This window comes from Poecilia reticulata, linkage group LG3, assembly GCF_000633615.1.
Source record: "Poecilia reticulata strain Guanapo linkage group LG3, Guppy_female_1.0+MT, whole genome shotgun sequence".
Lineage (NCBI taxonomy): Eukaryota > Metazoa > Chordata > Actinopteri > Cyprinodontiformes > Poeciliidae > Poecilia > Poecilia reticulata.
Window position 1 is genome coordinate 16,911,446 of NC_024333.1, and position 13,210 is coordinate 16,924,655.

At 39.2% G+C, this 13,210-nt stretch overlaps 1 protein-coding gene across 2 annotated transcripts in view; it reads left to right on the forward strand.

Moving 5' to 3' along the window:
- The window catches only part of dagla (diacylglycerol lipase, alpha), a 39,925-nt gene extending 27,788 nt beyond the window's left edge, over nucleotides 1-12,137 (forward strand). The window contains exons 12-21 of one of the 2 annotated variants that reach the window (XM_008405217.2): nucleotides 281-358; nucleotides 577-657; nucleotides 899-1,041; nucleotides 2,768-2,836; nucleotides 2,914-2,986; nucleotides 3,150-3,358; nucleotides 4,240-4,366; nucleotides 7,689-7,852; nucleotides 8,034-8,051; nucleotides 8,711-12,137. In XM_008405217.2, coding sequence (XP_008403439.1) covers nucleotides 281-358; nucleotides 577-657; nucleotides 899-1,041; nucleotides 2,768-2,836; nucleotides 2,914-2,986; nucleotides 3,150-3,358; nucleotides 4,240-4,366; nucleotides 7,689-7,852; nucleotides 8,034-8,051; nucleotides 8,711-9,803 — 2,055 coding nt within the window. In that variant the 3' untranslated portion in view covers nucleotides 9,804-12,137. The remainder of the gene's footprint in view (nucleotides 1-280; nucleotides 359-576; nucleotides 658-898; nucleotides 1,042-2,767; nucleotides 2,837-2,913; nucleotides 2,987-3,149; nucleotides 3,359-4,239; nucleotides 4,367-7,688; nucleotides 7,853-8,033; nucleotides 8,052-8,710) is intronic. The other variant, XM_008405219.2, reaches the window with a different exon arrangement.
- Nucleotides 12,138-13,210: the final 1,073 nt, after the last annotated feature.

Genomic DNA, 13,210 nt, shown 5'->3' on the forward strand with positions numbered 1-13,210 from the left:
AAAGTAAAAACACAATGTCCTACTAGAATATTAAGGGTTTCATTAACATAAAGTTAAATAACAAGCTATATGAGCAAACACTATTGTTTTGCTAAAAAGGAGTGTTGCAAACAAACTGGCGATGAAGGACTTAAATTGTGTATTTAAAACATTTTCTGCACCCTCTGCTCATTTATGTGTGGGGATTTCTTGTGTTGCATACTTTATATTGCCTTTGCCATTGATTTGGTTATTTTTTCCTCCCCTTTTCTTTCCATTTCTTTTGTCTTGTGTGAATCAGGACGCCTTGACTGACCTGACAGGAGACTCCGAGCGTTTGCCTGTGGAGGGGCAGCATGGGACCTGGCTTGGTCACAAGGTGAGAGACTGAACATCTCCAAGGCGACTCAGACTCACTCGCTTTTTCCCTCTCTCTGTTTTCCAGTCGGGGGGTGGGGAGGGGAGGGGTCATATTAAATGACAACTGCAGAGTAATTGGTTTGGATATTGTGAAAAGAGATGAATGACTTCCTTTTCATTTTTCTCTATCTTTTTTACTGCCCTCTATCTATTGAATCCTTTTCTATTTCTCTCCAGGGAATGGTTTACTCAGCAGAATACATTAAGAAGAAATTGGAGCAGGAAATGATCTTGTCACAAGCTTTTGGAAGAGACTTGGTGCGTGACTCAATATACAGTGTAAAACATGACTGGTGCAGTAGGGATTCTGTTTAGATTGTGTGCTCACATTGACTGCTGTACCTTATTCAGAGCTTTACCAAACGTGTAAAATTACCATAAAATGAATCTTTGTGCTAAGAAGACATAATGCCAACAGCTAAAGAGGCTTGTTGTGAGAGCGGCTCTTTGTTGTGGTGATGGTGTGCGGTAGTGAGCGTAATGACTCTGTCTCCCACAGAGTAAGGGCACCATGCATTATGGGCTGGTGATAGTCGGACACTCTCTTGGCGCAGGCACTGCTGCTATTCTCTCCTTCCTGCTCAGACCTCAGTACCCCACACTCCACTGCTACTCTTATTCTCCACCTGGTGGCCTTCTAAGGTAACTCAGCCTGTTTTATTCTTTAAAAGTGAGCCCAGTTCTTTTGGAATAATTGAAGAAGTCATTAAATGCTTGAACGAGGTGGAATCGTTATGTTTATGTTTTGAAATGGAGTGCTTTTTGAAAATTTTTCTTTTAAAGAAACCATTCGCATGTCACTACTGCACAATCAACACCTCGTTTTATTTAAGTTGCTTGTTGCATCTTAATTCTAAATCTCTGAAATGTCCTCTAGAGGAGCTCAGAATCAGTCTAGATTAATGTACCGAATCTATGAAATGTTGTAATAATTGTTTAAACATTTGTGCAGAATTTGAATGTAAATATTACATATATCTAAACTAATATTTTTCATTTGATATATTTAAGAATAAATTCAAAATTAATGAGAAGCATTTGTTTGATGTTTTGTTTAAATAATCACATGTAAAATGTGAAACACTTCTGGGATCTGTAAAACCTCTGTGGGCTTCATGATTGTTTCCTGTTTTTACTTAGAAATTTTAACAATGTGAGTAGAAACGATTATCTCTATTATATTTATGTTCTGTTTAAACCTGTCAAAAAATAGTTGACGGCTTTGGAAAGAACCACCAGAGAATTGTGACCACCAACCCAAACAGGTTAACATCCTAGAAGAGCATTTAATTTTACCTCAGAGTTTATTAGATAAAGATTCTGCGGGGCTACATGTCAGTACTGTAGTAATGAAATGGACTGTGAACACGTTATGCAGTTAGATGAGTTCACTTTCAGCCTGGCTGTAGTGAGAATGGATTTTGAGGTTTTGCATGCCACAAATATGCAACGTTATCCATGCTTTTATCGATGAAAGATGCATGGTACACATTACCCTCATTGCACTGCACTGCGTCTTGCGCAGTGAACTTAGCATCGTTCAGTAGAGCAAGAATAAAGACTTCAAATGCCTCTTTAAATTTTAAATTGTGTCACTCCAGTGCTATGGGGTAATAAAAGTAAGATATGACGAAGCTCATTTTGCGCCACGTAGAACAATGTGGTGTTGGACTGTGAAACTAACCGAGATTGAAAAGCTATTTGCCCCCAAGATTTGTTCTGTTTTTCTTTTCTTTTTTTTACGATCTTACACATTTCAGATCATACTTACGTCATCATGGTCTAAAATTAAAATTAAAGTAAATACATGGGAGCTCATGGATCAGTGAGCTCCCATGTGTAATGACAGTTCTCCAAAAAAAAAAAAAAATCCAAAGTGTCTAGCCATCAGTCTGTGACACCAACCTAAGACCACTGGGGTTATGCAAGAGGACAGGGATCCTGTTGCATATGAGGATAAAGCTAATTATAGTGCACCTATGAATAGATTTAAACAAAATGACTGAAAGCCTTTGGAAGAAAAAAATTCCAATGTTGCTAATTTATAAAGTAACAAAGTAAAAGTAGTAGAAATGCATATGTGGGGCAAATACCTTTTCCACGGAGCTTTATTTCCTTTTAAGGAAGAAAATTATGTTGTTGAACATCAGAAATGCTGCAGTTTCAGTGTGGTTCAGATCAAATTCTGGATTAGCCCAAGTTCATTAAAGTTGTATTGTAAAAACACAGATAATCCCTTTGTGCATGAATTTATTCAAGTGCAACTGTTTGCAGAAGTAGGAAGTTGTTCTTTTGGCTCAGGCCCTTCCTGCTCTTCACACAACTTGTTTACGTTATTCAAGCTTCTCGTGTTGTCTCGTTTGCCCAGTGAGGATGCCATGGAGTACTCCAAAGAGTTTGTTACATCTGTGGTATTGGGAAAAGACCTCGTACCAAGGTATTTCTACTAACGAATCAAATATATTGTGATTTGTTTCCAGCTGTATTACCGCTAAAGCCTCTTGTCTTTCATAGGCTCGGCTTGTCCCAGTTGGAGGGTTTTAGAAGACACCTTCTGGAGGTCTTGCAGAAAAGTAACAAGCCAAAGGTATTTTCAGTTTTTGTAGTATAAAAGATAACTCTAACTTAACTTTGACATTTTTTTTGTCAATTAGTCCCACATAAATGCAGTTTTATCAGCCAAACTGCTTTACGAAGAAGCAATGTCAATAGTATTGACGTGAAAAGTAATATCTGTATTTTTGTGACAGTGGAGGATCATTGTGGGAGGTACCAAATGCATCCCCAAATCAGAGCTTCCAGTAGAGGATGACGATCCTCCATCTCAGCCTGCAGCGCCCCCCAGCAGTCGTCTATGGCTGCACCCCAGTGACCTCAGCATTGCCCTCTCAGCCTCCACTCCTCTCTATCCTCCTGGCAGGATCATCCATGTGGTGCACAACCATCCACCAGAGACATGGTCAGAAAACTATTCAAAAAGTCTTAAAAACAATGCAGTTCCAGTACATTTTGTGAAGATGTTGAAGATGTGCATTGGTGGACATGAGTCATGCTTCATTTTTTATTTTTTCTTAATGTTCTGTCTTTTGTAATCCAATTGTCAACTCACAAGTATGTTTGGACTGAAACATGAAGACATGCACCAGGTTTTGTAATATTTATTTAAAACTGGAGCGTTTACCGTAAATAATAATGTCCAAAACACATAAACAGTATCTAAATCCTAAACCTAAAAGTTAATCAAGAAAGTCCAGCTAAGGTCAAAGAGGAGACATGAGATATACATCAAGTCTCAGTTGTTTAATCTACACTGCCAGTGTTTGGGGCTCATGTCTCCTCTGTTGAAGGGGGAAAAAATGAATGTTCTGAATGGAGCCATAAACAAGAACTGAATTGAAACGGAGTGAAAAATCTGTCATTCTTTCAAGCTTGAAAAGCTTTTATGTCACATAAAGGACGACTGGAGATTCTTCAAAGTAAAATAAAAATGAAACAAATTGCTGAAAACATTTTTCATTGTAGAACATATCCTCAATAGACACAGCTGTTTTTGACACTTGATAACTTTTGGACATTTATGTAAATGCTCCAAGTCCATTCAGAGCATATATCGCTTTCACACAAAGATCATTTATTATGCAGATTGCAAGAACAGAGTAAGAAAAATACCCAACAAGCTTCCTTTTAGAGTTGTATGATCCAATCTTCAACACATTCCTCTGAATAGTTTTTTTTCTACATACTTGCTAAATTTCACAAACTTTTGTACTTGCCCCTTTTTTTTAGTATGTTGAGAAAATCGATATGTGTTGTGAGTTTGATGGGTTTCTGCCTCTCTAGTTGTGGACAGGAAGAGCCGACGTACTCGGCTCTGTGGGGAGACAACAAGGGGTTCAACGAGGTCATCATATCGCCGGCCATGCTGAACGAGCACATGCCCCACATGGTTATGAAGGGCCTGAACAAGGTCTGTTTCATCCTTTGCATGTTTACATTTCTCTCTAAGGGTTTTTTTCCAAATTGTCCTTCCAGGTTTGCTCTTGACTTCCAGTGCTGGGTAGTTAAATTGATGGTGAACATGTATCAGTTGCTTCTGTTTTTTTTTTTGCTACAAATGGGAGTAACTTAAGTTGTAGAATGACAGACTGTCATATACAGCAAAAGGTTGAAAATATCTACCATGTTCTTAAAACGCTGAAAAAGATCTATCAGCCTTTTAATTCCATTAAGATTATTTGGTTGCTTTCTAATATAACTGTGTCTTATGTTTTCTAGTATTGTGCATAAGAAGTGAATCCTTTAAAAGAAATTTTAAATTGATAGACGGTAGCCATTTTGCTTTTCTGATGTTTTAGTCCACATATTTTTTTTAACTGTATGCAGAAGCAGTAGAAAGTTTATAAGTTTATTGATAGGTTTATTAGTGCATGTTGATCCCTAACCCACAACTTCACCTCTTTTTTTCTTTTGTTTTTCTCTTTGTTGGTCCTCAAAGCATGGGAACTGTTCTGTCACAGTTGGTTCGTGGTCTTCTCTGGTTCTTCTAGGATGTTGAACATCCTGTTTTGATAACAAGCTGTCAATGTGTATGTCTGCATGTAAAGGATCCAAATATGGGGTTTGCACTTTTTGTGGAAACCCCATATTTGGGATTTCCACAAAACCCCAAAAACCCTGTCTGTGTATGGGTGTTGTTAATTTGATTTTGGATGTGTGTATTTGCCTTTTGTTCCCAGTTTGTGGTGTGATACGTCTGGTGTTTCAACAGGTACTGGAAACATTTTGTCCAATTTTGGAACTGGAGGAACTGGAAGTCAGTCAGTCATCATGCAACACCAGTTTGTTTATAACCTCACAAAGCAAGCTAAACCCCAGGCCTCTTCCATCTGATACTTCCTCCATCGCCCACAAACACCTGTCTGGCACTGAATCCCACACAGAAAACGAAGCTGTCTCCGTCCGTCCAACCTGCCACACTTCTCTCTCTTTTCCAGATGCCGAGTCTGTTTCTCCACCTCCTCCTTTGTCAGGGTGCACCTCTTCTTCTCAGCCGTGCTTGGTGTCTGTCGCTTCACTTTCTAACGTCTCCTCACACCCTCACTCAGCAGCTCTTCCAGCTGAAAATGATTCATGCTTACCAGCAAAAACCAAGTCTGTGCCATGCATCCATTACTCTAATGAAGGTGTGATGCCTGCCCCTCTTTTTGAAGGGCAGTCTCTGGAGTCCAACTCAACTCATACTGAAAATGATCCGCTCATCACAGAGCTCCTCGCAAATTCCAGAGGTTTGCAGTTTACAAGTGTTAAATAATCTTGCAGATTCCCTTATCTAAACTTTGTGACACTCAATATTAAAGTTATTTGTCAGTTCAAATGCCAATTTAAGCACTTAGTTTAACTGTTGCTTATTTGCGATGTGATGAAAAGGCCAGACAGCTTTGTGACTGTTTTGGTGTTGACTTTTAGGACAACTTTAGAGGAGCAGAATGACTTTTTTAAGAGAGAGACCTTCTCTTTTCTCCCACGATAAAAACAACAAAAGACCTCTCACTAGAGGAACCCCGGTGGCAGTAAAGTTGAGACTAACTTGTAAGAGTCATCCACTGCTCAGCTGCATTTTCCACATAAACCAATGGTTAAATGCACCAAGGCGTCGCAGCTTTTGTTGGGAGGGGGGGAAAAGTAGAAAGTGTGGAGATTTAACTGACAAGTTTACAAGATTTGGGCAATTAATGTTTTAAATGTGAATGAGGAAAAGCTTTGAAATTAGGTCACAAATTTAGGGTGTCATTTGTAATGTGCTTCTAACTTGTTTTAAAGACTTTTTAAAACTATGTTCTATCTTTTCTGATGACTTTTAAAAAATTAACTTTTGGTTCTTTTCCAGCCTTTCCTCTTCCACTGTACGTTCAGTCAAGAGCCTTGGTGCAAAATTTGTGACGCTTGTTCTGCAACCTAACCAGTTTTCATTGTGTTCAGAGTTTCCATGGTAATGTAATTTCTTCCTCATTAACTGCTCTTTTTTTTCCACCACTCTTGGTTAGGTTTTTCAGTCAGTGCAGCTCTTCTTTCTGGATAATTATTCCCTCATTTCATTTTAAAAAATATTCAACTTTTGCCAAGTTTTATTTCCAGAGAAAGGTGGAAAAACAAACTAATCTGTTTGTTTTTTGCTCATTTCCCACTCAGTCTACACGTTTCTTTAAAAAAAAAAAAAATACAAACTTACTTGGATTTTGTATAAACTCAGTGTTTACACTTGCATATTTAAATACTGGAAGGTGGAAAAACACTTCAAATGTTGTCGGTGTCATTTTAGAATATGAACCACTCAAACGTGCAACTACTGGGACTGCAGTACAACTTCATCATTTCTGCCGTCATTTGTCTCATTCTGCATTCAGTTACAAGTGATGCAATAGTTGTTGTTGGTCATGGATATCTGCAGTAATTTATCCCTTGCATCAATAGTACGTCATTTTTTTAAGGGTTTGATGCTGCCAAACAACATGTTGTCTTAATGGTCCCTACCCTTCTCTATAACCAAGTGACTTATTTTAATAGCATTTTAACTTACTAAATTGTATCTGTTGTATTTTACCTCTGTCGCATGTAATTTTAACATTTCATTTTTTTGTGTGTATGTTTTTTTATGTATTAATTCATTAAAGTTTACTAAACATTTGTAATCTTGGTGTTTGCTCTGTTACTACTTTGTAGAAAAAGGCATTTTATTTATTTATTTATTTATTTTAAGCACACAAGGTTTAAATATGTTTTGTTATTGTATCACAGGAGTAATGTGGGCCTCAGTTCTCCCTGAGGCATCATGTTTGCTGTGTGTGGTTAATGTCATTTTGTAAACTATCTTTTAGATTGCACTTTCATTTGTATGAACGCTAATTTTTCTTTTTCTTTTTTTTTCTTTTTAAATCGGATGCAAACATTGTGTGTAATTTTAGGGACATTTGTTGAGAGCATTTTTTTCCTGAGGGTAATCTAAAGGCTTTTTAAATACATTTTAGGATTTTTATGAGCAAGATTGTAGCTTTTATTAAAAAAGACTTAAAAGAAGTAATTTGATGAATATGCCAGTTTTTTGTGGTTGTTTTCAGAAAGTTTCTTGTCATTTCAAGTGAGAAGCTATTTTATTTCCACCCATTTTCACCTGCTTGGCCACTTTTTCACCTTCTCCGTTGCACCTCCCCCAAACCTGTCGGCATTTATCTCTGACGTGTTCTTAAGTACGCGCGTGTGTGTGTGTGTGTGTGCCTCTGTGCTTATAACAGGTTCTGGAGAACTACAATAAAGGCAAAACGGCTTTGTTGTCGGCAGCCAAGATTATGGTGAGCCCCACAGAAGTAGATCTGAACCCTGAGACTTTGTTCGTGGATGCAGCTTCTCAGGAGCCGACACCCACAACAACCCACCACCGCAGAAACAGCAGCGTTCGGTTAGTATGCCAGGCACTGTTTTAAGTGTGCTTGAGCCTTTAAGAACATGTGAAGCTAAACTTCATCCTTAGCCTGTAGCTGTAGTTTAACTATGTGGTGCTCAGAGACATACTACTGATACTAACTGCTACTTTGTTTTCTCAAATTATTGTCTGTTTGTTTAAAAAAAAAAAAAAAAAGAGAAAAACATTTGTTACGGTAAGCAAGGCATGCCAGTACTAACTCTGCACAATATGATCCCCTCTCTCTTGCACGCTTGCACGCTGTCTATCCACAGAGCAATTGTAACGTATGGTAGTATTCGATTTCCACCTCGCCCTCTCTGGTTCAGTCCTTGTCCTAAGTCAGTGTGAATTTATGATAGTAGTAATGTTTGAAATCTGATTTTACCCTTTGCATATGATGCTAATCCAAGAGCATACATGCACTACTAGCACACGCTCCATGGGTGCCTCTCATTATGCAAACCTTTATCCTTGTTTCAGATACTCCATTTAAGGAGGTTTAAAAGAAATCACAGGATATGAAATGTCCTTTCTTTGAGTTGTTTTGTCATAAAAACAACAATATCACAATATCCTCTTCATGGACACAAGGAAGCATGAGCAAAATGATCAGCACCCCTGGTCTTTTTAGTCTGATGTCTGCGTGTTTTCTTCCATCGACCTAACATGTTGCCTCGGGCACGTAGCTTGGAGAATGTAGATATAGTATCAATACTAACACCTGTTTCCCCCCCGTCTTTAACCCGCAAAGATGTTTTGACCCACTTTTATTGTCTATCCTGTGTTCTGGGTCCCCCACTCTCCTCTTGTCCTTGTCATCCCTCTCCTGCCCTCTCTTTTCCTGTCCTCCAGTTCGTGTGCCCAGTCTGAGATATCTCTGGATGGTTTCTCTGAGTGCCCTCCTCCCCCAGTTCCTGTAGTGTTGCGTGGAGCACGCGAGCGCCTTGCGGTGGAGCTGAGGGACCGTAAGGCACCGCTGGCCGTCATGGAGAGTCTCTCGGATGCAGAGTCTCTTTACAGCCTGGATTCTCGGCGTTCATCAGCGGCCTTCAGGGGCTCGCCGATGTTAGGTAGCCTACCTTTCCCGTTGGATGCCCCAATACCAGAAGAGAACCCATCTCTCAGCTCTCGTACCGAGTTGTTGGCTGCAGATTGCCTCTGCCCGGCATCGCCGGAGCACCTAGGTGAGGTTGGACCTTTCTTTACCCCACACGAGTCCAGATCCACCCCAGATTACCCTATGAGGCTGTCTCCTGCCACACCACGCTACAGTGGACCCCATTCCCCAGCCCTTTTAAATCAGTGTGTTCAGCCTTTCAAACATGAGTCTAATGCAGCTCCACCAATGGTTGGTGATGGGGATCAGATGCCTGGTGTCTACAGCCCAGGGAGCACTCCAAATGCTCCACTAAGCCCACAGATTGACTCTAGACTAATGGATAGCAAAAGAGAGGACATGGAGCTGGAGATGACACAGAAAATGTTGGGTGAAGAAACCAGTCTAGCCGTTTCTACTTCTCCACCCCAGCTAACAAATGGGAACCCCAGTCAGGCTGTGCTAGAGTTTGCACAGTACTTAGACTCTCTCTTCAGACTGGACGGCAGCAGCTCACCGCCTCTGGACCTGTCTGATGGGGAGTCAGAGTCGGGCAGGGGTTCTTTTGGACAGGGTGAATGTCTTGGAGATGGACAGCACCTGGATGATGCACAGCTGCTGGCCAGAGCAACACTCGAGCCTAACCTTGTTCCCAAGCCTCCACGCACTTTTGCCGGATCTGCTGATCCCTCTTCAGGCATATCATTGTCCCCATCCTTTCCTCTCTCATCCTCTGAGGAGCTCAACGATCTCTCGCCAAGCGAGGGTGCCATGCCAGCCATTCACTCCCTACGAACATCCAGCCCATGCCACTGTCCTGAAGAGAATACACTATCATCAATGGTTTAATATGCCCTGAAGGCTCTGTTGTGCTTTAAGTCGAGAGGTCTGGTGATTCAAACTTTCAAACATATCACAACACACGCATGGAGTGGAATGCAGTCACTCATCAGAGATCTAGTGACAGAACTTAAGGGACCAACAGGTACACCATATCCATTCTTCAGGTGTCCCCTTTGAACTCAGGGGACATTTTCACAGTATTGCAATGACAAAAAAGAAGATACCTCTCTCTGCATGCCAGGGGGCTGTGCTGCTTCACAACTGTAGCTTCACAATGCCAATCCAGAACAATATCGTCTGACCCACATGGGAACATTTCTACATTTCATCCAGTCCCTGATTTTAGCAAATGCAAAGGGAGAATCGTTAACTGAGCAGGAAATCGGAAACTAATGCTGTAGAAACGGTTAGCAAAGGCACATCATCTGGGTTGGTGTACTGGACCTCTTCCTGCATCTTCAGCAGTTCTGAAAGCTTGTACAGCTTTTATTTTGTTTAATCTTTTTTTTATTTTATCCAGAATGTGAAGATGGGACATATTTGTTTATAAACAGAAGTGAAAAAAACAATAAGAAACGTTCCTCAGGTCTACAAAGAACTGACTTGGAGAAAGAGAGTGTGTTATGTTGGTGAGAATACATGTGTCTTAAACATAAAGTGATTGTGACAGTTATTACAGATGCCTATGGATGTTTTTAGAGTCTTTTGGTTACACTTTATAATGCATGACAACTTTTTTTTATTAAGTTATTCCGATGGAGAACTTGTCACTAAGCCACTTAGATTGACATTTTGTTACTATTGCACACACATTGCTCAGTTTACCCCTTTTGCCAAAAAAGAAAAAAATAACAAATTGTCTTGCCAAATGTATTTATGAAATGTAATTTTCTATATGTTGAAGGATACTACTTTATTTAAACACAGGCTCAGTTCAATATTTCGTTTCAAGTTCTATCAGTTCCCATCTAGACTGTTACACAACAACATGTAGGCAATGTCATCCTGACATTAAAACGCTGCCATACCTTTCATGTAAAAAAAAAAATAAAAAACACAAAAAAAAACCAAGACCGCTGCACGTTGGGTTCAAACTAATAACAAATTGTCTTAAAATTGTTGTATAATTTTCTTTAAAAATCTCTTAGCAACGTGCCCAAGTCAGAGTTTGCATGCTTTATGCATTTAACGTAGCATGGCTTGTATAGAACAAGTCTTGTCATCAAGTCACAGTAAATACGCACTGAACGTGTCCAGAAATAATCACCCTGTCTCAGCCATCATCAACACAAGCTTATGAGAGGTTTAATTAGAAGTAAAAGTGGATCAGGACATCATTTTGTTTTCCTATTCTGAAGGTGCTTTCAGTTTTGGAGGTCAAAGTGTTTACTTCCCTTTAATCCGGTTCATCCTCCTTGAAGTTGGACTGAATTCACGACTGACATCAAGTTGTCTATATCACTTTGGGTGTGACAAGTTGCTCATGTTTTGCATTCTTTAGTACAGTAAATGTTTTCACATTTAACGCTATATTTAATGGTTTTATTATCCTGCAACAGATTGGTTTGATGTCGGTGTTTTCTTATCTCGGTTTTTAGGGAAGCTCTTCCTAAATGCAAGACGTTATCTATAAGCCTTTGTTCCCCTGTTTGTCAGTGGCATGTAAACATTTTGCCATGACTCGCGCACAATGTTTTTTTTTTTTTTTTACGTTTTTTAATTTTCACAAATTCTTCAAAGTGATGAGGTATGCTGCAGACCGACATTTGGTGCCATGCCACTACCAAGTCCGAGTCTCACTAGCTATCTGCACAGCTTCTTTAATGACATCTGCTGTGATCGCTCGCAGCAGACTGGTCAAGCCAGTTTAAAATTAGGCATTACCTACACCATTATGACAGTCCTGATAGACACACTACTGTTGGGCCAGACGGTTCCTTCTAGCAGCAGCTTTGTTTGCAGTTGTTCATACACTTAACTCTGCAAAAAGAAAGTACCATTTTTCCATTGTGATGTGTACAGCACTGTCTTTTATGTGTACTTATTTATGCAGATGTCTGTAAGATGAATTCCAATAGAGTCGTGTAGAGAACAACTATATAACAATAAGACTACCTGAAAAGATCAATACTGACATGTAGGAGAAAAAGAAGCTATTTATTCAGACTATTGGCAGATACAAATTCGTCTATATTGAAAAAGAAATAATTCAACTATGTCTTGTCCACGTTTACCTGGTTTGCATCCCTTCCTTTCCTGCCCCATGATGAGAATGTATTTAATCCCTTTCCCTCACTGCCCTGCCTGTAATGGAATAAACTACAAACTATGAGGAAAAAACCCACAAGTTTCTGTCATAACTATTTTATAACAGGTGCATCTCAGAAATTTAGAATGTCATAAAAGTATATTCTAAATTAAAATATTGCATAAAAAATAGATGGCCTTCTGAAAAGTGTCCTTATGCAGTGTACAATAAATTAGGACACCTTTTGCAGGAATTAATCCTGGAATAAATACATTTTTACAATAATATTCTATTTTTTGGAATGCATCTGTACATGTTACTCGTGCATTATTTTTAGAGTGTTACCGACTGCAACTTGCATCCCTAAAAGAGTTGAGATATTGGTGAACTGAATGTTATTTATCATTTAGTTCACTGGATGGTAAACTAAGATGTGCTGAAATGCAGAGGCACATGTAAACGTGTGAGTTTTGATACGCAATACTCTGTACTTTTGTACGGAGAGACGGTTTCTCCCTAAAATGTTTTTTTTGGCTGATGTAAAGAATGCGTCAGTGGTTTTCGAGATGCTGAGTGCAGATATATTTTGAGTGAAGCACAACACGAGTTGCTGGAGCTTTTTATAAGTTCGAGTGTAGGTGCAGCATATTATTATTGTACGCTATAACTGAAGCTGAAATACCGCAGAACATTATTGAGAAACCTGGCGTGGATGAAAGGATTTCTTTTATATGAAGCCAGTGATTATGCATCACAAATGTAGAATTCTTATGATTTTTGACCCACTAATGGCATGAACCGTATTTTAAAAACCTCATTTAGTGTTACATAGTCTGCAGCGTTACTGACAAAGGGTGTCTGTGAAATTTATGCCCTCTGCCCCAAACTGACTTGTAGCAGCACAGTCAAAGCTCTGTCTTCACTCAGTGCTACAGCAAAACTGCACAAAAACCCCAGCATTTTTCTGTGCATATTTTTATCTCAGATGATTCTCTAACATTTGCCAATTCCATTTTACATGGCATTAATGCCTTCTTATAGATCTCTTCAGTTTTTGCTGTTTTTTGTCACACCAACGTTTTAAATCATCAAACTAAATTTACTAAGTGACAAATATAACCTGAGTAAAAACAGTTTTCAGATTATTATTTTGTTTTTTAACGGG